Source organism: Olea europaea, unplaced genomic scaffold (genome assembly GCF_002742605.1).
Source record: "Olea europaea var. sylvestris unplaced genomic scaffold, O_europaea_v1 scaffold2552, whole genome shotgun sequence".
Lineage (NCBI taxonomy): Eukaryota > Viridiplantae > Streptophyta > Magnoliopsida > Lamiales > Oleaceae > Olea > Olea europaea.
Window position 1 is genome coordinate 56,091 of NW_019243796.1, and position 26,136 is coordinate 82,226.

Genomic DNA, 26,136 nt, shown 5'->3' on the forward strand with positions numbered 1-26,136 from the left:
ACCTAATCGATAGATTTATCAATCCTTCTCAAGTTAAAGTCAATTGCCACCGACAGCAAGCAAAGGTGTATTGATGGGTTAACCTAACATTGTCCCTCGAAAGATAAGGCCTAAACCTAGGAACAAATCATTCCAAAAGGCCAAATTATTTCTTATCTTCTTCCTTCGGAATGATTGCATCGTTACTTCCATTAATCAAGTAACTCTTTGTGCTCGAATGAAAGATTGTACGTCCCTTTCTAATTATCGTCACTCTGTATAATTAGATTGAAAATATAATAAAATTTATAAGAGTATAGTTAATGATTTGTGGCATAAATGGTTATATAAGTGACTAATCCATATATCCAGGAGGTGCATATTTAATTCACTAGAACAAATCTACGCTATAATGCCAGAATGAAAAGATCACATTTGTTAGGGTTTCAATAATATATATTGCCACAGTAATCTAAAAATGATTTTGCAATGGTCGACTTAGAAGTGTAAAACGAGTCGAGTTAAATAATTGCAAACGCTCACAACCAGGAGTTCAGTCACAATTGCATTGTTACTTTCATTAATCAATTAAGTCTTTGTGCCCGAACGAAAGATCGCACATCCTTTTCTAATTATTACCACTCTGTATCATTAGATTGAAAATATAATAAATTTATAAGAGTATAGTTAATGATTTGTGGCAAAAATGGTTATAAAAGTGACTAATCCATATATCAAGGAGGTGCATATTTAATTCACTAGAACAAATCTATGCTACAATGCCAAAATGAAAGGAGAGGACATTTGTTAGGGTTTTTATAATATATATTGCCACAGTAATTTAAAAAATGATTTTGCAATGGTCGACTTAGACGTGCAAAGTGAGTCAAGTTAAACAATTGCAGGCTCACAACGAGGAGTTCAGTCACAATTGCATTGTTACTTTCATTAATCAATTAAGTCTTTGTGCCCGAACGAAAGATCGCACATCCCTTTATAATTATTGTCACTCTGTATCATTAGATTGAAAATATAATAAATTTATAAGAGTATAGTTAATGATTTGTGGCAAAATTGGTTATATAAGTGACTGTTGACCCCAAAAAGTGTTGCCAATAGATACCGGTTCCACCCGTACACACGTGGGCGAATGTCCAATACGCTAAGACACATGGACGGTCTAAAACGAGCGGTTCAAAGGGCGTGGGAGTCGCCCAACGACGCGGGATGGTGACGTTCGGAATCCGACGGATTGTTCGTGATCCGATTGTATAATAATTACCAACCGGTGTTCGTAAATATATATGTAAATGTGTATAAACTCGATTTGTGTATTGCAAGTGAATGAGAGAGAGTTGAGTAAAGTGTAGTTCTTTGTATTGATTCTTGTATTAGCCTTTTGATGTTACACAAGGAAAGTATTTATAGTGGTACATGTGAAATGGGAGCCCTTAGATGAGGTGGCACGTGGCCTCATCTCTTTGATTTAAACATCTTATCAGGCATGAGTTTGACTTGCTAGCTTGTAGCGTATTTATTGTTTGTGCAGAGCCCCCATACTAGTGACAAGACTTGACATTTATGCTTATGACAAATGTTCCATCAATCATTCGAATAAGATCTTTATGCAGACGATCTCTTGGGAGAAGTGAACATGGAGGACACTCCCTTGTGGTTCAGAGGCTCCTGCATCAGCTTCGGAGCCTCGGCCATTTCACATAATACTTCCGCTTGAGAGCTTCAGTTATCTTCAACTAGCTTCAGCATCATGGCTTCGATTTATGGGGCTCGGCATGTGGACCTTGGGTAAGTTCACGGGTCTCGGTAAAAAGGCGCCTCGGTTATTGGACTTCGACTTGAAGGGCTTCGACCATTGCCCACCTCGATAATATATGCCACTTCGACTGGAGTGCCACATGGTTCGGTCTGAGTGGGCCATTGGCCCAGATGGATTGGCCAAGTATGACAACACGCAACAATAACTATTCCATATATCAAGGAGGTGCATATTTAATTCTCTAGAACAAATATCTGCTATAATGCCAAAATGAAAGGAGAGGAGAGGACATTTGTTAGGGTTTTTATAATATATATTGCCACGGTAATTTAAAAATGATTTTGCAATTGTCGACTTAGACGTGTAAAGCGAGTAGAGTTAAACAATTGTAAATGCTCATAACAGGAGTTCAGTCACAGTCTAAAAATCAAATTTCAAGAAATTGTTTATATTTCATAAGCGCAGGGGCTCGATCTCACGAGTCTAATGTGTGCATTTCAAATGTGCAGGTAAACGCTTGACAGGATAGGGAAGGGAGACGAGATTTATTGACCCACTAAGTCTCGATCATGTTCGGAGGTCAACAGAGGTCATGTTTGCAGTTACAACTCATTAAAGAGACATCAAATTGGAGAAGCATGCCCAACTTTTCATTCTTTACAACATAATTCAGCCATGTTTACAAACTTCAAAGAAATGTGCAAGTGCATAAGAATGAAATATTAGTTGGAAAATGAATGTCAATACCAAAGCTTTCTACAATCTTTAGCAAGAAACGCCTCATATTTTCACTTCCTTTTACAACAACAAAGGAATATTACACCACAAGAAATTTACAAAGAACTTACAAAATTTCTAATTTTCATCCTACCAAGTTTCTCAAAGGTTAAAACGGTGTGGGGTAATGTCGAGTGTCGACATGTTTGTCGAATGACAGATGCTTCAAGCCAGCTATTAATCGATAATGGACATGAGTTTCAAAATTTCGATCTAGATCTATCACCTTAACTGTTATCGACAAATGATCCCAGATCGTGCAATCAAGCTCCTCGAGCTTCGTGCCCAAGAACCAAAACCTTATGTTCATCACTCAAAATCTGACCCAACACCCTCCTTACTTCTCCTAACAAGTACAAAATACCCAATAACAGCACAAATTGCAGCCACAACATTGCCTTCCCTAATTAAAACCTTCACCACAAACCCAATAATCTCAGCCGTCAATTTCCTCCCCTCCACCACCAAATCCCTTCTGGGCTTCCCACAAAAAGTCAAAAGCACAAGCAAAGTGATCCACGTCACCAGAGTTGCCGGCACCGCCACGGCCAAGGCGGCCACCACCGACAGAACCCCAAACGCCACCCCCAAAACCACCGATACAGACAAAACTGTCCACCCCGAAGCAGCAGTTGCCCTAAACATGGTCGATTCATACCAAGAAAGTACAGATTTTAAAAAATTCCAAGAAAGGTATAGTAAAATCGTGTAAACAGCAACAAATAGACAAACCCATGTTCTTCTTTTGCTCATAAGCTTTATGAGTAACATGGAGGAGTAGGATTCTTCTTCCGTGAATTCGTCCGCCATGGGTTGTGCTTGAATTTGATGGGATCTGGTAATACACTTTCTATGCTACTGTCGGCTTGTTATGGTTAGTTTGGTGAACAGCAGTCAGCAGGTATTACTAGGGATGGCTACTTGGGGGAATTTATCATAAAGAATAGAGTTCAGCGTGAAGACAGCCCCTGTTTGGCCTCATTTCTTGATAATCAAAATGGGTGGAATAGTATTTTTTTTAAAAATAAGTAATTGGAAAAAATGGAAAAAATTTTGATTTATGTGTAATATTATTTCATAAAAGATTGTATGGTTAAAAATAGGAGAGAAAATAGAATATAATGAAATGTATTTTAATGGGGGTTTAGGTCATTTTTGTTCACGATAGCGTGAGTGATATTGAGAGCATGTTTGGAAGCGGATTTTTTACCAAAAAAATTGACTTTTTCATCGTTATTTCATTATTCCAGCCGTCATATTTGACCTCTTCTTTTGGAGGTGGACCTCACTTTTCCTTCTAACGGTCAAAAAATCAATTTTCAAAATCATTTCCAAACAAGCTCTGAATGTTTGGAAATTGGAGAACTTATGCTAGATACTGAGTCTTTCTTTTTAAAGAGTTATTGGAGGAAAATAATTTTTTGAAGAATATGTGAATAAAAAGAAGAAAAAAAATTTACGTACAAAAAATTTTATTAATATTTTGCAAAGTATAATTGAAAATGACTCTGAAGAGAAAAAAAAAATTGAGAAAAAAAAAATGGAAACAAACTGGAACTAACTCATAACCTATGAGTTCAAAGTAAGTTGTAAGAATTGGACCAATGAGTAGAAAAGGTGCTCAAAAAAGAGACTAATCTAATATTGTGTATCAAAAACGACTAGATGGATAAAGATACCAACTTAAAGATCATTATGCGGATAATAAGATAAAAGAGGCATGGGTTTATCAAAGCAAGTCAAGTGAGACTCGTATTAAAACTAGATGAGGCAAAGTTAATTCTCTGTTTGGCTCTCATTTTTTGGAAATGAAAATTGATGAAATAATTTTTATTTTTATTTTTAAAAATAAGTGGTTAAAAGAGAAAAAAAATTCGATTTACGTCTAATATCATTTTATGAAAAATTGTGAGATTAAAAATAAAAAAGAGAAAAATAAAATATAATGAAATTTACCCCCACGTACCCTTTTTCATCAGGAAAAATGCATTTTTTCTACTAACGTGGGTCCCACGTGATGACATACATTTTTTGAATTGACTAGTACAATTTTTATCTTTTCCAAAATACCCTCATTTGCCTTCAAAAACTCACCCTTTTTGACTTTCTCACCTACCGTAATTTTGGCCTATTCTAAAGGGTAATAAAGGGATTGGTGTTTACAAAGTTGTTTGTGTACAGCCTCCAGTCAGTGCTTTGTCAGTGGAAATGACTAGTAACGGAAATTTTTTTTTTTCTAAACTAAGAGTGCTAAACGGGCAACAAACAGGAGCTTAATGTAATAAGATTCAAACGGAGGCTAAGTTAACCTTCAATTTTTTGGGTCATCATCCCTTGTTCCTAGTGATGGCAAAAGAGCCGAATTGCTTGCGAGCGGGGCTCATCCTTCCTCTAACTCATTTTGAGATGAACCATGGATCGAGTCGAGCTCACATTTTCTTCATGGACGGTTCAACTTGTTTGGACTTGTAGACTTTTCAATTCGTTTAGGCTCGTGAGCGACTTGACTCGTGGGGCCCACGAGCCGAGCCAATTATAAAATTAGGGCTCGAGCTTGGGCATCTACGGATCGAACCAACTCGACCTGATCTATTGCCAGTCTTGCTAGTTCCTTGATGGGGCTACTTAAGATTCTCTTTTGAGCGAGCCACAGGAAGAAAAGTTATTCTCAAGTCACGTAAGTTGCAATTGATTTTGAAGGTACAAAAAGTAAGAGGTGAGAGCATCCAATGTCTTAGGACTAACAAAATTTAAAACTTAGAAAAGTACTCAATATTCTCCATTTTGGGAGCAATTTCTGAATCCGACAACAAGATCAAAATGGAAGATTGAAGAGCTAAATGTCGATAATAAGGCCAGAGACTAGTTGGACCTAATCATACTTTTCCCTCCATGAGTACACAAGAAAGAAAACCCACGAAAGTGCAAGCACAAAATCGCCAACAAGCTGCCTTGGCCAATCGTTAGCTAAATCGTCGAGTCTCCTCTCAAAGTACAACCTCCAGAGGGCCATTGAGAAATGAAGAAGAATACACCCTTTAGCAAAAATGCATTGGAACTCCCTGTCCTTGACAAAAGCGACCATGAACAGCAAACTCCCAATCACAACCAAAAGCAACCCAGCAAATGAATCAGAAATCTGAATCAACAACTGATCATGTGGAGTTGAACCTAACAACTTCATTGCTGTCTCAGTTCCATGTCCAAAAACAGAGATTTCATTGAGATAAAACATTATCAAACCTCCACAAGTTATAGCTATAAGTGAGTGCAGAATGCAGATAACGAAAAACCCAGACGATCCCATTTACCAGTTCAAATGGAAAATTGAAGACTTGTTGAGTAAAATGAGGTTTCAAGATTCAGAACCTTGGCCCGAGGTTGCCTGAGGCACAGAAAATTTCAGCTATTTATAGTTCAGACTTAATACCAAGATGAAGAATTGGTACAAAATGTGCTCAATTTCACATCACTTTGATCTGGAATCGGGAATTGAAGTTCCACACCGTAGATCATGGCAATGATGTCTGTTCTCGATCCACTCCAGAATATCTTTTGAAACTGAAGAATATATAGTGCATTTGAAGGAAAGACCGAAAGAGTGAAGAAACAAAGCCCCATGCCCCATATGTATTGAGAATTTCGATGAAAAAAATAAGGGATTGGGATTCTGAAATTGGGAAACTGCTAACCCTAAGTTCACGAGGCAGAATCAGAAGGCTGGTGACAGTTAGCAAAGTTCCATTGATAAGCGTGCATTTGAATTGTAAGTTTTTGTTTTCTTTGCTTAAGGGCTTGTTTGGCCGAATTTCTGCTTCTATTTTTCTTATAAAAAAGCTTCCTTAAAATGTTATCTTAAGCCATCTTCCTCTAAACATTCTTATATTTGGGTAAAGTTCCTTGAAAACTCAATCGTCTAGACTATCTCGAACGCATCATTTGTTTATATGTATTAAAAATAATTTTTGTCAGCAACTTCTCACATTTAGGCAACTAATAATTTTAGAAGTGATGTTTTCTAAGCTTTTATCTTGTTTAGACAACGCTATTCTCTTCGCTCTTTCCTACAAAATATACAAAAAGATGTTTTAAATATAAAAGTCATATATTTTGCGCTCATTTGATATAGCTTTTTTGAAATTATATGTGATTAAACTTTATTTTAATCACTTATTTCATTAAACCCATAATTTTTATCAACTGTTTAATTATACGTTTCATAAGACCTACGAACTAATATTGGCAAAAAAAATCTGTCAAACAAGGTTATAATGAACTTGTATCAATAATTTTTAATATCTTTTTCCTTTTCATTTTAGTCATTTAAGTTTAATTAAAATCTCAGTCCAATCAAAGTTGTCATTTCTCATCGTAAAAAGTTTGACGGAAAACTTCATTATTTGATCTATTTTTCTACACAATAATGTCTATTTAGATTCACGATGAAAAAGTATTACTCACGAAATCAACTTTTAGACAAGATGATAAGGTAATGTCTAAACATGTACCAATGAATTAATTCTTGGCTTTGAAGATGTCACTTGGGCAAGGGGCTTTTCACATTGCCGCGTTCTTTCCATGAAACTGCAAGGTCCTTTCTATGGGCCCACCCTCAATTTCCCATCAAGTTTTGCTATAGTCCTGGACTCAATGACATGGTTAAAAAATTAGGGAACACACTCCTTATGAGATGATCGAGTTTATAGAGTAAGTGAACATAGAGATCTTTGGTCATGAGTTCGATTCTCTCTATCAACACTTTTTCGTTTGAGCATATCGCACAGGGGCCAGGGCTTATCTGGTGCGATTTACCTGACTGACATGGATTACATAATATTGCATCAATCCGAGAACTTACCCAGTACGCACCCGAAGGTAGTGATGTCAATAGGTCGAGCCGAGCTCGTGGCTCGTTGATTTTGGGCCAGCTCGGCTCGCGAGCTCGTTATTTTTTTTTTAAATAGAGAAAAACACAAATAATATAATGAAAACACTTTTAAAAAAATAAAAAAAATGTTAAAAAATACAAATAATTTAATGAAGACATTTTTTTCTATGATATTGTAATCTTTTTTATAAAGTATAAAATATTTATGTAACAAAAACGAATTGTTTTTTGAAATACATTTACAAAAAATACTTTTTTCGATTTTTTTAAAAAGTAAATAAAATATAAACTCTTCTCCTTTATCCGGGTTTGGGGCCAGTTACATCAATTTTAAATAGGCTGAGTTAAAAATTGTACACAAACAACTTGTTGTAAATCAAATATCACTTACCTAACGACATGCAATTTTAGCGTATTTACCTTGTAGTCGAAAATGAGCGTCTTGTCAATCCTTCACACACATTAACGCTTTCAAAACATCTTCTTTTAATCGACTCCTGACATCGGTCAAAATTAATTTCCCTACATTAAAAGGAGATTTCGAAGCAACAGTGCTAACTGGAGGTGTCAGCAGATATTTCGCAATTGCAAAAATAATTTGCCAATGTCTTTCATACTTTCGTCCAAATTCAATTACTTCTTTTGAACTTTTTTTAATTGTTTTGTCTGTTAACATATTATGATTGAAGTAATCAATTAATTCGGCAGGAATCGCATTTTGAGTAGCGCCCAATGTTTGATGAGATGTAAATGTAGATGATATGGCACTAGATGAACACATTGCAGTTGCATCATATTTACATGTATTAATGCATTGAAATAAATTCATTATTTCGGCATCATCTTCTTCGATTTTAGTCGAAGGAGTAGGTGCAGAGGGTACCTGGCTAACATTCGTAACCATTATTTCCGCATATAAATCATACATTCCACATAAATGTTTGCTATAAATTCTTATAAGTGATAAGTGTATTAAGTATTAAGACTTTATTGATTTGATCAATTACGTATCTAATTCTCGAAATATTATATCAAGGGTCCATTGCGCATAGTAAAATAAATAATATAGGCAGTTCTTTCCAATATTTTCTAAACTTTAATTCCATAACAATTATAATTTCACTAAAAGTAGGATCATTTTTATATTTATGGAATGTTCTTAAAATTATATAAAGGCATTCAAACACCATACAGTTTGTAGGATAATAAACGCCGAATAAAATTTTTGTGATCTCATAAAAAGATGTCAAAAATCGTTTAACTTTCAAAACTAAAACCCAATCGGATTCATTCAACATACGATCATCATCACTTCTAACACGTCTATTGTTATAAAAGTCAGTTATTAAATGTTCGAAACATTCACATAACTTTAATAGCAAGTAATTAGAGTTTCATCTATGGTCTATGTTGCTAACAAATATTTTAGCAGTCGTCACCTCTAGTTCGACAAAAAAAATTTCAAATGCTTGTTTTCTAATAGAAGAAACCGTAATATATATTAATGCATTTCTATTCCTTTGAAGTTGATCCTTTATATGTTTTAAACCATCTTACACAATTAAATTTAAGATATGGCACACACAGCGAATATGAAACAAATACCCAACAAAATCAGGTTGGAGTGACCTACACAATTTATCGATGACTACCTTATTAACACTAGCATTATCAAAAGTAAAAGATCGAAATTTAATCTTGTAATTATATTCTCTAACAATACTGATAATAATATTATATATATTATTAGCATTTTGAGAAAACTCAATAATTCTAAAAGAAATAATTTTTTTATGCATGCACCAAAGTGGGTCTGTATAGTGTGTGGTTGCAGCTATATATACTCTTTTATTAACCTCATTCCCTTATATCAGAAGTTAAAGATATAACACCCCATATTGTTGTAAATTCATAATAATTGTTGTTTTGAATTATTGAAAATATTGTATTGTGTTGGCACGAAGAGCGTTTAGATTTACCTCAACGTACCTTGATTGCAGATATTATTTCACAAATGAGACGAAGTGTTGGTTGTCTGCAGCAGCCAGAAGCAACTCAGTGGCGACAACAAATTTCATCATTCCAGTTCGAATATTGTCCTCTGAATACACCCACATGGATAAGGGTGAAGTCGTAGAACTGGCGCCTGGACTGTCAAATTGTAATTGTGTTTGACCAACTGAAAGAAGTTCATGTCTAGGAGCACATGATTTGTAATGGCGGTTGAGACGGGTCGTACCAATTCCTTTTTGCCATGCCAATATTTGTTGGAAGTATTTACATACTGCCTTAGATTCTGTAAGGCCATCGATGACTTTTCCCATTGAAATCAATTTAAAGCGATCCCAACATTTTACTTGTTTTTTACCCTTTCGCGTTCTCCTCGCATCTGAGATGTTTAATTCGACATCTTCGTCCTCATGTTCCGCTTCGAAAACGTTAATATCATCCAAATTAATTGGATTGTGACTTCCATAACTGTAAATATGAACATCTTCAAGTATGGGTACATCATTTAGACCGACAAATTCATTTGAAAATTGACTTTGCGGCTTCCTAGGCGATTCGCCATATGACCCACATCCTGTATCGAATAAACTCTCAACAAATGAGCTTTGATCCATTTGTTTAATTGTTTATGAAGAAATCCATATATAATAACTAGTAAAAATATAAATGTAATGAGAATTTGATGAATTGAAATTGTAAAAAATGAATCGATATTATATATTTTGCACAACAGCACAAAGAGTAAAAACTCGATAATTGATATAAAAGAGAGTGGAAAGAGTTGAAGTGAGAATGATGAGATAATTGATATGAAAAAAAAGAGTTAAGGGGGTATTTATAATAGAAGGAAATAAATAAATAAATAAATCAGTGACCGAAATGGTTACTGAAAATTTTCAGTGACCAAACAGTCACTTTTTTAAAAAAAGTTTGGTCACTCAAATTTGGCGAGCTACTCGTGGGAGAGCGGGCTTAGCTTGCCTCCCGGCAAGACCGGCCCGGCTCACGCTCGGGCTCGTGATTTTACGAGCCTGAGCTGCCCAGGTGCCTTATTTCGACGAGCTGAGCAGTCGAGCTGGCGAGCGGTTCGGCCCTTTTGACATTCCTACCCAAAGGGTAGCGGCTGTGCATTTCCCCGTCATACAAAAATAAAAATTAGGGAACACATAATGCAACATCATTGGATTATTAGAAAAAACCATAAAGGTATTGTCAATGAAGCACCTGTCAAAGTCCCTGTCTTTAAATCCTGTTTGGATAGCATTATTATTTCCAATCAAAGCGAGTCAAAACTATCCATTGACAAGTCAACATAATCTACGGGTCTAATTGGATCAAAAATGGGACCCATGTACTCTTTCAATTTTCTTCAAGCCCTGCTTTTTGCCCTGGCCTTTGGCCACCCCCATTGTTTTTTTGGCCTAGCCTTGAGCTTGGCCAAATAGGGCTTTTCATTTTCTTCAAGATTTGCTACATTATTAGTTGGCCTCCGGGGTTTGGTATGTGACCCCGACAAAGAAGAATAATTCATTTTCTTCTCCATAAGAATGATAACACCATGGTGTGCAATCGCATCATTCTCAAATTACTAGTCACTACACGTGCGTTGCACGAATTTTGTATTTATCGTATTTTAATTAGTATATGAATTTTAGTTTTTTTTGGAAAATTTTTGAAACAATATCTCAAAATATTTCCATGATATAAGAAAATAATTGTAAATTATTTTTACAATTACATAGCAGTATGTTATCTAAAAAAAATATACTTGTATATTTCATGCTAGAATAAGAAATATACAAATTATTTTGCTTGTATTCTTTGATAGTGTTGATATGATTGAATTGAATGTAAATATTATATTTCTAAATTTTGTGTAATTCAATATTGAAAAATTGAAAAAAAAAACTCTCCGCACAGTGCGAAGAAAGTTGAATTAAGTGCAGAGTAAAAATAAAAATAAAAAAGGTGAGGAGAGAAAAAACCTCTCCGCACAGTGCGGAGAGAGTTGAACCATGGGAGGAGAGTTGGCAAACTCTTCGCACAGTGCGGAGTAAAAAAAAAACTCTCCGCACAGTATAGAGAGAAAAAAACTCTCCGAACTGTGCGAAAAGAGTTAATCTCTTTGCACAGTGTGGAAAGTTGGTCCGCACCAGGGCAAAACTCTCTACACAATACGGAGAGAAAAAAATCTTCCACACAATGCGTAGAGAGTTGAACCATGTGCGGAGTAAAAAAAAGTGTGGAGAAAAAAAAAACCTTTCTGCACATTGCAGAGAGAAAAAAACATCTCCGCATAGTGCGGAGAGCGTTGAATCATGTGTGGAGAGTTGACAAACTCTTCGCACAGTGTGGAGTAAAAAAAAATCTTCGCACAATGCAGAGAGATAACAAACCAGCTCTCCGCATAGTATAGAGAGAAAAAACTCTTCGCACAGTGTAGAGAGTTGTTTTCAAATTCCTTAATTACAAGTCAAATTTCAAAATTGTAAAATTTTCGTATATACAACGAAACGGAGTCCAAAAACATGGCTCAAAATTAATTATGTCTTCTTTAAATTCCAGTCACAGCTCAATTTCTGAGCATACAAATTATATTGACGGTATTGGAAAGGAGCTTTCTCGTGATTCATATAATGAAACAGTATGTGAGTTGTGCAAAGAAGGGAATATTGATAGTACCATGACATTGTTTTCACAAATGGAGGCTTTAGGGTATCACTCAAATTTAATATTTTACACTTACTTGATAACAGCTCTTGGATATTAGAAGAGGATACAATTTTCAATGAAATTATGCTTTTGGGTTATAAGCCAGGAATTAAAGTGTTCAATGCATTGCTCAAAAATTGTTTGGAAATAGGCCTCTTGGAACTTACAGATAAAGTCCTGAGAGTTTTTGCTTTTCTCTTCACACTGTGCGGAGAGGTAGTTTGCCATCTTTCTACACTTTGCGGAGTTTTTTTTTTTTTGGCTCATATGCGGAGATTTTTTTTGTCTCATGAAATTTATATATACTAAAATTATTATTTTTTATGTTGTTGACATGATACATGTGTGGAAAAATATTTGTCAATCACCATAAATAAAATTCTTTACAAAATGCAAAAAATAAAAATATATAATAAATCTTTTCATTACGCTAATAAAATTACGATAATTTTTTTTACAAATAACATAAAAAAAATCATTTTTATCTTCAACAAAAAAAAAAATTTTAAAATAGTAATTTCGTAACCACTTTTTTTTTTTAATTCTAGAAAATACAATTATAAAAAAGGAAATAATATTGAATTACAACATTTAATACTTAAGAAATTCAATATTAAATAACTTTTATACATTTATAACAAATTATAAATCCATATATGCAGTTTATCGTATTTGTAGGCAAATTACCGTATATACAGCTTACCGTATATGCTGCCTACCGTATTTGCAGCCTACCATATTTGCAAACAATTTACCGAATTTGCACCTTACCATATGTGCTGTCTATCGTATTTGCAGCCCATCGTATTTGTAAACAACTTACCGTATTTTCATCTTACCGTATATACTGCCTACCATATTTGCAACTTACTGTATATGCTGCCTACCATATTTGCAGCTTACTGTATTTTTATATACCGATTTTTGCACTTACAAATACCGAGAATGTAGAATATCGTACATTTACTTACCAAATCGAATTTAAAAAAAAATTTCAGATTTTTATTTTTTCAATATAAGTATAAAATAAATATTAAATATATATGAAGCACGAAATATAAATACATACGAATATGTTGCTCGATCTTCAATTTTTCAATATTGAATTACACAAAATTTAGAATTATAATTTTCATATTCAACTCAATCATATCAACACTATCAAAGAATAAAAGCAAAATAATTTGTATAATCTCGTATATTTCTTATTTAAGTATGAAATATACAAGTATATTTTTCTAGATGACACAATACTGTTATGTAATTGTAAAAATAATTTGCAATTATTTTCTTATATCATGGAAAATTTCTAGATATTACTTCAAAAACTTTCCAAAAAACTAAAATTCATATACTAATAAAAATACGATAAAGCAAAATTCATGCAATGCACGTGACAATCACTGTGAAAAGAGTTTTTGTTTTTTTTTTTAACTTCGCACTGTACGGAGAGTTTGTCAACTCTCCCCACCGTGCGAAATTATTTTTTTTGTTTTTTTTACTTCGCACTGTACGGAGAGTCCGCACAGAATGTCATCTCTTTGTATTGTGTTTAGGGTTTTGCTATGGTATTTGCCATCTCTTTGCACTGTGCGGAGAGATTTTTTTTTTATTTCGCATTGTACGGAGAGTTGGGAAACTCTCCGCACTATGCGCAGAGTTTTTTCTTCCCTTTTACTCCGCACATGGTTTGTCATCTCTTCACACTGTGCGGAGAGTTTTTTTTAAAACTTATGTGTGAAGAGTTTTTTTTGTGCTCATGACAGTTTATATTTACTAAATTTATTATTATTTTTTTAATAATAGTAACATGATGTGTGGAAGAATATTTGTTTGACATAATTATTTTTTTAATGTCAGTGGGATGATGTGTGAAAGAACATTTGTTTGACATAAAAAATGAAAAATGACATCATACATACTAAAATTAAATTCATTTACTATTGCATAAATAGTAGGCCCTCCTCCCCCATTTTTTTTTTTTAAGAAGTTAGAAACCAAACCAAAGGATTTTCCATATTTTGACAAATATCTCACGCTAAGGGCAAATTTGTAATTCATAGAAGTTTCAGGGGCAAAACCGGAATACTAGTCAACTCCAGTCATTTTACAATACAAAAATATGATCCTGCACAAATTATAGAATACATCGCAACCCCATAAAAACAAAGAACCAACTCATTTTCGTTGGGCTGTTCACACCTTATCCAATGATATACTTCCACGTTGCAAAATAAATACACAAGCAGTTGTAACGATTGTACCTTTAAACTTCTCTTCCTGCATAGGGTAGGAAACTTACCTAAGAAGGCGCGAGCGACTCTCTTTATTGGCTACTTTATCATTCCCTACAACTTACTTCCTGATAGTACTTCACTGCACTCTCTCCCTCACCCCCCGCCTCTCTCTCTCTCTCCTATATATTGAGTTCAATGGACGTTGAAATCGGAGAATTGGCTTCACTAGATTCTGTTTCGAAGAAGCTTAAACAGAGTGAGGTATTTCTCTAATCCCACACCACCCAGCGTCAAGCAATTGAATTTTCGTTTTTTGAAAGTTTTGATTTGTGGGTTTTTCATATCTGGACGGAATTTTGATTTTGACATCTTGTGATCGATAGCTTTCTTGGTGGTTTGGATGCTTTTAAGGTCTGATTGTGGGTGTCGGATTTTAATTGTGTGATTGTAGATATTTGTTTATTTTTTGCGCAGTAACGTAATTGAGTTTCTGGGTTTTGTGTCAATGATAGAAAATTGAAAAATTAGTGAATTGGACAAATAATTGATCAAAATAAGGTGGCTCTAATCATTAAAGAAAACACACTTGGAGAAAATATTGTATAGGGTCAATTCGTTCGTATGTATTTGCTGAGAAAAAAATATGTATGTATATGTATACAGAAGGGAGTTCCTAAATGCAACTACAAGGCTAATAATTGTGGTTACTGTTGATCTTTATGTAACTACGTAACTTACAAGATTCCACCAAAATAAAATCTGAAAAATGTGATTTACACTTATTCCTTATGGCAATGTCTTTACCTTGCCCGAAAGATGGTGAGCTTGTGATGTCGCCAATAAGGCAGTAAAGTTGGAGGCAAGCTAGTGGCATGGTGAGGGAGTTATCAATTTGATTGGAGGATGAAACATGGGAAAATATGCAAATTGCCATTTTGATCTTTGCTGTGAATAAAATGAAAGTCAATGTCAATGCTTCATGCGAGAGTGGAATAGAGGATTTTTTGGCATAGAGATAAGTGACACTAACATTGCCCAATATATCATGAGGCATTGTCATAGTGAAAGAACTCAATGCATGAATAAGGAAGAGACAGAAGAACTTACATTGTGGAAACAACTGCGCAGTACTCGGCTTTAGTTGATCATTTCATTGTTTCAGGGAGTTTTGGGACATAGGATAACGAAGTCCAACCCTCCAAAGATTAAAAGATAAGCTAAAACTTTTGAAGATTTTTCATTCTTGGCTTGTTTGCTTCTTTGTGGAGGATCCAAATTCCAATTTCTTAGAATGAGCATGGCGCAGCATCAGCAGTTATCTTTAATATGATTGCTTTTTTACAATTTTACTGAGAGCTGAGTGACTAATAATCTAATAATAACTAACTACCTTCCATTTATAGGCATATATAATATCTCATTACTAGAAAGGAGAGCCATTGCATGAAATATAATGTTTTAAAACTTGGCTGGCCTTTGAATCGGAAAAGGTAATGGGTCAAGGGTCGGAGGTTCTATGATATCACAGATATCCATAAAAACAAAGCATGATATATGTTGAGACTGAATCACTTCTTAACAAAGATTTTGTTCTTCTTTCTAAGAAAAAGGAAATCCAGAAACCCAGCCTATTTCACCATTTTTTGTATTTATGATTTTTAGCATATGACTGGACCACTTTCTGTTTTCTACAGTCAAACCGTTTGGTCCTGTCCTTTTTTTTTTTTTTTTTTTTTTTTGTTCGAATTGGTAATATGTTGAGTGAAAATGCTGTTTAGTTGCATCTTCAGTATATTGTAATTTTCGAAGGACATTGCTTCTAAGTTTGGCAGTTATCTGTGCCACTTCAGCTCCTGACACACCTCAAATTTTTTAAAAGTTTTGTTCATTTGCTTCTGATGGTTCACTTGCTCTCATTATGAAGTTTGTTTGCATGCGTACATGCATGTAGGTATGTTACTCCATTTGGTGCTTAGTCACTTTTCTCACGTGGTACTGCGATTGCTATGTGTTTCACCTATTTACTGTTGTGTGCTTTGGCCATTTATTTTATTTCCCAGCCTTAAATTTCTATCTGTCCCTCTTTCTAGGAGGCTATGGACGATATGGAGAATTCTACTAGTGTAGCTGGTTCAGCATCTGGATCTCTTAACTTGCACAATCTTAATGGTTCACGTTCTGACATGTCATGCGAGGAAGATGACAATGATGGTGAAGATGCAACTGATGATGACTGCGATATTTATGGGGATGATGGTGACAACTATATGTATGGTGACGATGATGTTTATTCGAGCTTGCAGGAACAATTTGATAATGTGGATTTGCCTACTGGGGTGGAGGCGTCAGTTTCTTGGTTAAGTGATCCTACTCCAGGTTCAAATATTTCGACTCATGAGAGTGTTCTGGTTGAAGGTGGCATGGTGAGTCACTCTGCAAGTGCAGCAGCACATGCTCTTTCGATTCCGGCTTGTTGCAAAACTGAGGCCATTGCTTCAAGCAGTTCATCAGCTTTTGCAGAATCGAGCTGTAATGAGAAGGGGAAAGAGGAAAGCAAAGTTGAAATTATGAAGAAGTATCTAGATTTCAAACGATTTGACGTTGTTGATGATTGTTCTGATCATCACTATAACAGAACAGGCTTTGAAGGACAACAGGTAGCTTCACATTATAAAAAGCACGTCACCTGTACACATACTTGTATATGCTAATTCTGTAGCATTTCTTATCTTGGCAGCCCCCCAAGGAATGGAGCAAGAAAATTCAGGATGAGTGGAAAATTCTAGAGAAGAACTTACCTGGTAAGTGAGCAAGAATTCAACGTTTTAGCTGCATATTACCTTTCTTATCATGTCCTTTTCCTATTATTATCTGTTCACAATCTTTGTTGGGAAATTAATTGATTTAATGTTCAAGCCTATTTGATGTAGATATTTTGAGAATAGATTTTATGAAAAGTGATTTTTTTGGAGAACTCATGATTAAAAAGTAGGGAAAAGTTATGGGTCCACGTGCATAATTATTTTATTGAAAAAAATTGAGTGGAGAGGAAAATAAGTTTCATAGAATATGTAAACAGAGGTCTAACTGAAAGAAGATTCGAGAGCATCCTATTGTTAGGGTCTAATAGTTGTGGGATTCAATCACCCTCAAGCTTGGGCTTTTGGGAGAGATGGTTGGATCCCCATCAATTGATATCAGAGTAGATCCACGTTATAGGTTCAAATTCCAGAAGGGGCGACCACCCAAGCGAAGTGTCGAATACTAGCAACCAAAGAAGGGCTAGTTAGATAAAGTGAATGTCGTCTTGGAGTGGGCCGCCGTGGATGTTGGATTTGTGGCCGTGGGGTATTGTTAGGGTCTAATAATTGTGGGATTTAATCACCTTCAAGCCTGGGCTTTTGGAAGAGATGGTTGGGTTCCCATCACCAACAGTAGCAGGGGATGCTAAATTATTGTTGTTTAACCTGTAAAATATGCAATATCGTATTTTCCTATGAATTTGTTTTTGTTATATGATGTATTTTTTTGTAAAATGAATAAAGTATAAGGAAAAATGGCAAATAGCAGCATAGTATTAAGTGTTTTGACAGTATATAACTAAATTTAGTGGATGATGTTCAGTGATCAAAAAGCTTTTCATCTTAAAAAATCTGTACTTATTCTGATCTTCACTCAATATTTTTGTTTAACTAACCCTGAAGCTTCTCGAAAGATTTTATAGAAGAATATTTGTTTATGTCAAAAACGATTCAGCTCTGTAATCTTGGATATTTATAACGAGTTTTTTGCAGTTTTCATCTGTACTTTCTATTGTACTTCATTTATGATGAACCATATTATTTGTGCATTTTTCTATCTCAGGAGAAGGAGAGATTATTTTGTAATGTAATATGAGATATTTGAGTAGTAGAATAGTTAGTTAGATAATAGAAAGACAGCTTGCTAAATAGTCATAGTGGAAGTGTTGCATAATTTAACTAATAATTAGATATTGAAAAGCAGACTTTTATGATTGTCATAGTGCAAGTGTGGTGCACTTCATCTGAAATCTCGATTGAATCTAATTTTGTAGCTCTCTCTTTAGCCCTATGTCTCTTATCCTTAGGAGGTCTTTCTCCACTAGTATGAATAAAATTTTTAGTTGATGATAACATTAGTCAGAGACTTTTTCATGGAACAAACACGTGGCAAATCGTGACCATATTTTTGCAGCATTTTTACAATTGAAGAGGAAGGCCAATAGAAATTAACAAGCCAGGCTACTTATTCTTTGTAGGATCTGCTGAAATAGATCTGGAACCTATTAGGCAAGGCATGTAGTCATAAGAAAATTACTGGCTGATATTATCTGATCTTGACTAACTTTCGCACTGTTTTCTCTTTTTAGTTCGACAAATCATAATATTCATCTGTGTTTATATAGATTATTTATTTCATCTTGTCCGATACTTGTATAGAAGATGCATCCTTAGTTTGAAATGTTACTGAAATGACAGATCCATGTTGTTCTCTTTATCAATTATCTCTTTTGCATCTTTGAGGATTACACTGAACTACATATAACCCCCGCTTCCTCTGCCTCCACAGAAATGATATATGTAAGAGTTTATGAATCAAGGATGGATCTTTTGAGGGCTGTTATTGTAGGACCACAAGGCACTCCTTACCATGATGGTCTATTTGTCTTCGATGTTCTCTTCCCTCCTAGCTATCCAGACATACCACCAGTATGTATTTTGAGAGGACAGCTTTGTCTTAAATGCTACTTTTTGTTTCGTTTGGTATTTGAAACACATTTATCGCCCACTGATTTTTGAATGATCCTTGATAGATGGTTTACTACTATTCTGGTGGCTTGCGATTAAACCCAAACTTGTACGAATGTGGGAAAGTCTGTCTCAGCCTTCTTAACACTTGGACTGGTAAAGGAAATGAGAATTGGGTGCCAAATTCATCAACAATGCTGCAGGTCTTGGTGTCTATTCAAGCAATTATTTTGAATGCAAAGCCCTTTTTCAACGAGCCTGGGTTTGAATCGACATATCTTGGGGCAGAGGGAGAGAAGAAGTCCAGGTCATACAATGAAGATGTATTTGTCTCATCCTTGAAAACGATGGTATACACTCTTAGAAGGCCTCCAAAGGTATGATTCAGACTCCTTGTCAACAACATTCTCGTTTTTGTTCAGGATGGCTACTTTTGAATGAGGTGATGTTCATTTTGTTTCATATAATGGCCGATTAATTTTAGAAACTTAGAGCAAATTTTATAGGACAGCATAGAGAATAAGCTGCCTTAGTTAAACTTTTGGCTTCATTTCTCTTATGAAATAGTTTTCCTCCGTGGAGCCATGCATTTCAGTTCTCCTACCTTGAAGTTTACAAATACCCTTCTTTTTGAAATTCACCTCTAATAGCTTAAGCTTTTAGATTAGGTGATTTTTGGGTTTGTGTCCAAGTCTTGTCCCCACCCAGTTGTAAAGAATTGTTTCAAAGCAGGCTAAAGATCTGGATTTGAGTTTCATCACCACCCATTAATGGAAAATTTGTACATGTCAAATCTTAGATAAACATGAGTTCAGCTTGCATGCGAGGGAGTGCGTTGAAGACAAATTTTAAATGAATAAAAACGTCACCCTTTCTAAGTGTTTAAACATTTAGACGTGGTAGTTCAACATTGGGAATTAGTAGATATGTTTGATGCTGAATCAAAAGATGTATATTTGGAGTTGTGTCTCTTTGTCTCACCTCTTGGGCATGGTTTATGCTTTGCTTGGCCACAAGTGCTGGCTTATGGTACATATCCATTCTTCTCCTACATGTTTTTCTCCAGGTTCTGTCTGTTGAATCTAATAGTCTCCTGTTAATCCCCCTTCTAAGATGTTAGCAAAACCTCAGAATGTCTATTTGATCATAAAATGCATTTGTTTGGGTTTCATTTTTTCACCTTAAATTTTACTTTTCAAAGTCGAGCATTAATTTTAATTGCATATGTTGGAGGATCCACAAGTACTATATCCACTTGTCCACCGCTCATTTCATAAAAAGTAAGATTTTAGCCAAATTTGATGAAATCCAAACAATGGCTGTATTTCCTGAATATTAGAAGAGTATTTCAGAAGTCAAAGTAAGGATTGACTACATGAATCCTTCCGTTTGGATCATTGCCAGAATTATTGGGATCCCTATATCCTTTGCAACTAAAACAAGCTGTATCAGTTTTGGTCCCTTCCTCCCTCTTAAACTTGTTAATTTGCAAATTTGAACCTTGATTGAATGCTATGCTGTTATGCATATTTGCACACCTTATGTTTTCCCTTCTATAATAAGATTTTATTTTTGACGTCTTAATTTTCGAACGTTCATATGGTTGCAGCACTTCGATGATTTAGTGACAGGTCATTTCCATTCTCATGCACATGATATTCTTTCGGCATGTAGAGCATACATGGGGGGTGCAGTAGTTGGTTCCGTGGTCAAGGGAAAGATCCAGGATGGTAGCAAAAAGGGCACCTCGTCAGAGTTTGCGGCTTCTATAAGGGGAATGATAAATGGTCTTGTTTCAAGCTTCACAAAGATTGGTGCTGAAGACTGTGAGCAGTTCCGCTGTTCTTGATAATAGTTTCTCCAGTGGGTCTTAAAATAATGCGTACGGGGGAGGAGGATGGTAATTTGACTTGTCAATGCTTTTATCTATGTCGATTTGACGGCTTTTTATTAGCAGTTTGGAAGAAAAATGTGACTCTCTTTGGGATCCAAAAGTGAAAATGTTTGGATGGTATAGGCTCGAGGACAAGTCTCCCTACTGGATATGGTACCCTGCCTTGCATTTCTGACTAAATCCTACGTACTTTTCATATGATTGGAGCAATGAATAACAGCATTCTTGTCTTGTTTGATTGATACTTTAATCACACGGACATAGTGAAATGTGTTAATAACATGCATGGTTTGGTTGAATTGTTTCGTCTCTTAACATGTTTTTTCAAATGCTTGTCTTCGTTAATATAATATACCAATACATCATAACAGGCGTAGACGGCGGTGAAAATTCAGTCGTTAAGTACTCATTACCGAAGAGATTTGATATTTTATTATTTAAATAAATAAATATGATACTACGAAATAAATCACTAAAATCTTGGGGTAGGCCTTTAGCAAGCAAGAGAAATGAACTTTGGGGTTCGATGGAAATCTCTCTTTTCCTTAGTCGTCCTCAATTTACAGTGCCATATTCTACATCTATCATTTCATTTCAGACTTGCATTTCTGCCTCTGGAAATGAATGAAAGCAACCCTTTTAAGGACATATATCTTGCTCAAGTCACCTCAAGCGACATGGTATCAGAGATTGCCCAAGTTCTTTTTTGCTTATACAATTTCTTCCTTTTCTGCTCCATCAGTTCGATGGATTTGCTTATGAGGCCGATTACAGCTGTGTAAATGCAGTTAGAGTAATGCTATTATATAAAATCTAGACGATCATCAATCTATATCAAGTAGGGTCATTGGAACAGTTCAATAAAGTTCAAATATATTTTTTTGCGTTTTTATGCATTGAATAATGTGACAACAATCTCACTGTCGTATAGATGGATGATCATCTAGAATCTAGGTGAATATCATTATTCTTGTAGTTAAGTTATATATGAAATGATTCTAGAGATCGAGAGAGATGAAGCTGTACCACATTTTCTAACTTTCGAATTGAAACCCCCGATGAAATTCCAAAACCTAAACAACTCAGTTGGGAGTACTATGACTGGAAGAAGGCAACGTCCGGTTCACTTTGTGGAGGAGTTCTTTTTATCAAAAGACATAATATTGATTTAAGATTTATAGCACATAATCATTTCTAAATGCCAGTGTCCAATTATAAATTTTTTACTCAATCTTGAATACATATGCCTGTAAAAGTGTTGCAAACACAAGACTGAATCCCTTTACATTTTCCATCCACAAAATGCACATAGAAACCACCACTACCATTGGATTTGGGACACAATACCACCCAAAAAAGTTGTATCCCAGCAATAGAATAGGGGTTCGACTAGAAGGGAACCCGTAGGGGGTCCTCTTCAACAATTCAGGCAAAAAAATAAATAAATAAAAAAAGAAAAAGCTGGTAGAAAATATATGTAATATTCCAGAAAACGAAGTGGGTCCAATTTTTTGCCTTCGGTGACGCAAAAGCAGGATCGATGGAAATCTCTGAAATTGCTAAATCATCTCCTGAATACTTGTTTCGTCCTTCTCTTGTTGGAGGTACCTATTATAATTTCAAAACAAATGCATCAATTAGAGCCAACAGTGACAAATTAATTCAGTTGCCAACTTCAAATATATTAGATGCCATATTGGTGCACCTTGTACATAATTATTCGATTACAAGTTCGTGTCAAATGAAAAAAACATAAGCAAACGAGTAATTCTTAACCCCCCTCCCCCCCACCCCCACAAAATTAGTGGGTCTATGTTAGAAAAAGGATGACATGAAGAAAATAGTTCCAATATGTCCTTGAATTCAGCCGTGTCCAAGAACATGAGGTGATTAATATTTGCTTAGGCTAAGAATGGCTGTGAAGACCTTAACGAATTCCCCAGGAAGTCATAAACAGTAAAAATAAAGCAAAAATGAAGAGCTTTCAAGAAATTACCTGCAAGGATAAGAAATATATCGACTTTATGGGGAGGAGCACTCTGTTTTCCCCAGCTCAGCGCTCAACATATGGTGGAGAAGCATCTGAACTCTCTGACTCCTTGTCTTCGTGCTGAAAAAATTGGGGGAAAACAGGAAAATGTTGATCCAGATTAAGTATCATTCTAAATTTATAAAGGGATATTTCTGAGAAGTGTCAAGTCAATTGCACATACCCCACATTACGTCGTCGATGCCCCTGATGAATTTCATCCTGGATTGCGAAGGAATACAGGTTGACTTAGTGGTTCTTACATATCAATTCAAAATCAAAAGTACGAACATGAATGGCTATAAGGTAAATCATATATACAAATCCATGAATTATGGCCGAATAACAAACCCACACATAAATATAAGCACCTTTTAAGCTTAGCTTAGCAAAATATTAAAATAATCTGGAAATCATTTGGATTTCCAAGATACTTCCTTCAAATGTAGAAGACGCAATCTATAATGCACTCGAAGACATTAAATAAATAACTTTTATTTCTCTCTCACAACTTAAGCTTAAAAATTAAGTGGTCAATTACCACTGTATCAAAGCTACACTTGAAAATTTGGATATGTCATGTTTATATAACTTTCATCAATTTATACACTATTCCCTTGTTTGTGCTCGTGACTGCATCTTTTTTGCTGTTTCTTGATTGAGCCAAAGTGCCCTTTAATTGATTCACCTCTTCACATACAAATGGGAGTTGCATGGCAAGAAGTATTGCCCAGCTTGTCCACATTGAAAAAACTATAAGCTCCCAAATGAGCACGAGTCTGGTGATCTTTCCACTAATTACTATTGGATTTTATTTATAACTCCACAAGCTTAATTATGAGTGTTTTATTATGGTATAAGATCTTGGTTTTCATGAACCACATGAGACTTAAATACAATTCTTAGGTAGTTATAACTTAATGGGCTCTACTCTTAACTAACACTACATGATCTCTTCACATGGCTAACCTATCACTTGTCTCTTTGCCCACAGTCGAAACTCACAAATTCTTCACTAACCTTGCCAGTTGCATCTTCACATTTCTCAGAAGTTTCAAGATCCATTTCAGCGAAGAAAGCCTCCAATACGAATGCCACAACCTGAAATGATATTTTCCAAAAGATTATGAAGTTATTTTTTACAATATTGACAGAATGGGATTCAGTAAAACAAGATGGATAGAATGAATTTCAATAACTCCTGACAAGGTCTGACAAACAAAGCACTTCAAAATAACAAATGGTGACGAATTTGAAACTCGTATCTCAATTTAAGTCTCTTGATTTCAACTTTACTAATTGTTTTGGTAATCTAACAAGGAAATCTTAACTAACTTACAATAACCATTGAATCACAGAAAAAGAAAATCTCCTCTGCCTGTTCCTACTTTTCTATAAGGGAAAAAATTTGAAGGGAAGGGTCCCTTCCAAAAGAAATAATAAAATCCTTTCCCCTTCTAAATACTTGCATTATTAGATATATTATCATGCCGCAATGTCTAAAATTCATAATTCTAAATTAAAGATAATATATCGTTATACGTTTAACTCAACTAACTCCATAAACAAATTAGCTTAAGCCAGTGTACATAACTAAATAACGAAATACATGTGGATATCCATTAAACAAAATCTAGAACTCCCATACTAGTCCTGTAATTTGTTTAATCCATATTACAATGAGGCAAATGATGCTTGTTATCATTTCTAGTCTTTTTCTTCTTTTCTATTTCCACCCTGCCGTGTAATCACATTAGATAAATTCCACATCATTATAAGAGAGAGCGATTTCAATGAAATTGATGTGTAAAAGTATATACGGTCTGTTTAAGCATATAAAATGTTTTCCAAAATTTCGACTTTTCATATGCAATGTGAAAAGTTTTCCCCAAATTTCTTGAGTTATTTAGCAATACCGAACATAAATACAGGTTCTATCAAATTTGTTATTATTATAAGCAGCACAGCAACACAGACATGTCACTACTTAGTATTTCAATTGACAGAAGCCATAGGACAGGACCCTAGCAATTAGCTACAGCTTACCAAATTCAGTAGTAGTAAGATTGTAATAAGATAGAAGCTGACGAAGTATGCATAAGACCATGCAGTTCCAGTCAAATCCTTGTAGCCCTGAAATTTCAGCCACCAGAAATTACAATCACATAATGGAAAATGACAGAATATGACATTGTTGCCACTATACTACGTATCGCAGCTGTCCATTAACAATTTAACAGGAACTTCATTTATAATGTTCGGGTGCAATGCCAAGTAAAAAAGAGGATATGGACTCTCATAAATTTCGGCATATACCTATGCATATAAATAAAATCTATTCCAAAATAAACTTAGGCTCCTTAAAAATATCATTCAATTCAAAAGAGCTGATCTCCACCCTCACATCCTTTCCATGCGAGCGCGCACACATTCAAAAATGAAAAAGAAAAGAGAGAGAAAGAAAGAAGAAAAGGATAAAAAAATTCTCTTCTAATATGGCAGTACATTTATGTCCATTCATAAATTATATTATAGGTTGATACATGTTCAGCATCGAACATAGATAAGGAATTTTACATTCCTTATTATTATTATTATTTTTTTTCCGAACATCCTTTTTCCCTTTCTTGTTTTTCCTCTATATTGGCTAACATATTCCTGTAAGACTGCTTATTTGAGGAGTAAATTGCTCAGATTCAGGAGATCGTTGGTTAGGTAACATGATGGACAATATCTAAGGTGAAGAATGAAAGGAACTCTTTGGAATAAATACATATATTCTTTGTCATATCTTGATCTCATAATTGTCTTCTAAGCATCTCACACTGTAAAGCCTGTCTATGATCTAACCAATGTTGACCTCATATTTTTTTAATTATATTGCTCAAGTAATAATATTTCAACCTATAATAAATTGGCCAATTCTGGGATTCAAGCTCACTAATGTCACTGCTAGATAACAGCCCAACCCTCGCTGAAGAACGCACTACATTATTTGTTGTTCATAGCAAATATTATAAACCCATAGTAATCGCAGTATGAAATCGAAAACTCAAATGAAAAA

General features: G+C 34.9%; 3 protein-coding genes and 1 long non-coding RNA gene across 4 annotated transcripts; 1 reads left to right on the top strand and 3 right to left on the bottom strand.

The window, feature by feature from the left end:
* Positions 1–2,465: 2,465 nt before the first annotated feature.
* LOC111382705 lies at positions 2,466–3,529 on the bottom strand. Its single transcript, XM_023006744.1, has one exon. It carries the CDS (start codon positions 3,341–3,343, stop codon positions 2,843–2,845), a length of 501 nt encoding a protein of 166 aa, XP_022862512.1. The 5' UTR covers positions 3,344–3,529; the 3' UTR covers positions 2,466–2,842.
* A 1,011-nt stretch (positions 3,530–4,540) lies between these two features.
* LOC111382700 lies at positions 4,541–6,372 on the bottom strand. Its single transcript, XM_023006739.1, has one exon. It carries the CDS (start codon positions 5,838–5,840, stop codon positions 5,406–5,408), a length of 435 nt encoding a protein of 144 aa, XP_022862507.1. The 5' UTR covers positions 5,841–6,372; the 3' UTR covers positions 4,541–5,405.
* Positions 6,373–14,425: 8,053 nt separating this feature from the next.
* LOC111382707 (putative ubiquitin-conjugating enzyme E2 38) lies at positions 14,426–21,342 on the top strand. The gene is made up of 6 exons (XM_023006746.1): positions 14,426–14,641; positions 16,471–17,037; positions 17,118–17,181; positions 18,971–19,110; positions 19,215–19,526; positions 20,759–21,342. The coding sequence occupies exons 1-6, from the start codon at positions 14,576–14,578 to the stop codon at positions 20,996–20,998; spliced, it is 1,389 nt and encodes a 462-aa protein (XP_022862514.1). The 5' UTR covers positions 14,426–14,575; the 3' UTR covers positions 20,999–21,342.
* An 889-nt stretch (positions 21,343–22,231) lies between these two features.
* LOC111382703 lies at positions 22,232–26,091 on the bottom strand. The gene is made up of 5 exons (XR_002700592.1): positions 25,119–26,091; positions 24,093–24,173; positions 23,257–23,294; positions 23,040–23,153; positions 22,232–22,651 (listed from the first exon to the last, which is right to left on the bottom strand). It is a non-coding gene; the product is annotated as an uncharacterized LOC111382703 (long non-coding RNA).
* Between the last annotated feature and the right edge of the window lie 45 nt (positions 26,092–26,136).

What these genes read in the sequence shown, in the direction of transcription:
- LOC111382700 (XM_023006739.1), bottom strand. Translation starts at nt 5,840, where the DNA reads ATGGGATCGTCTGGGTTTTTCGTTATCTGCATTCTGCACTCACTTATA.
- LOC111382705 (XM_023006744.1), bottom strand. Translation starts at nt 3,343, where the DNA reads ATGGCGGACGAATTCACGGAAGAAGAATCCTACTCCTCCATGTTACTC.
- LOC111382707 (XM_023006746.1), top strand. Translation starts at nt 14,576, where the DNA reads ATGGACGTTGAAATCGGAGAATTGGCTTCACTAGATTCTGTTTCGAAG. An exon ending in CAGGCTTTGAAGGACAACAG is followed by an intron (nt 17,038 to 17,117) that starts GTAGCTTCACAT and finishes TTATCTTGGCAG; the next exon opens with CCCCCCAAGGAATGGAGCAA. An exon ending in TCTAGAGAAGAACTTACCTG is followed by an intron (nt 17,182 to 18,970) that starts GTAAGTGAGCAA and finishes CTGCCTCCACAG; the next exon opens with AAATGATATATGTAAGAGTT.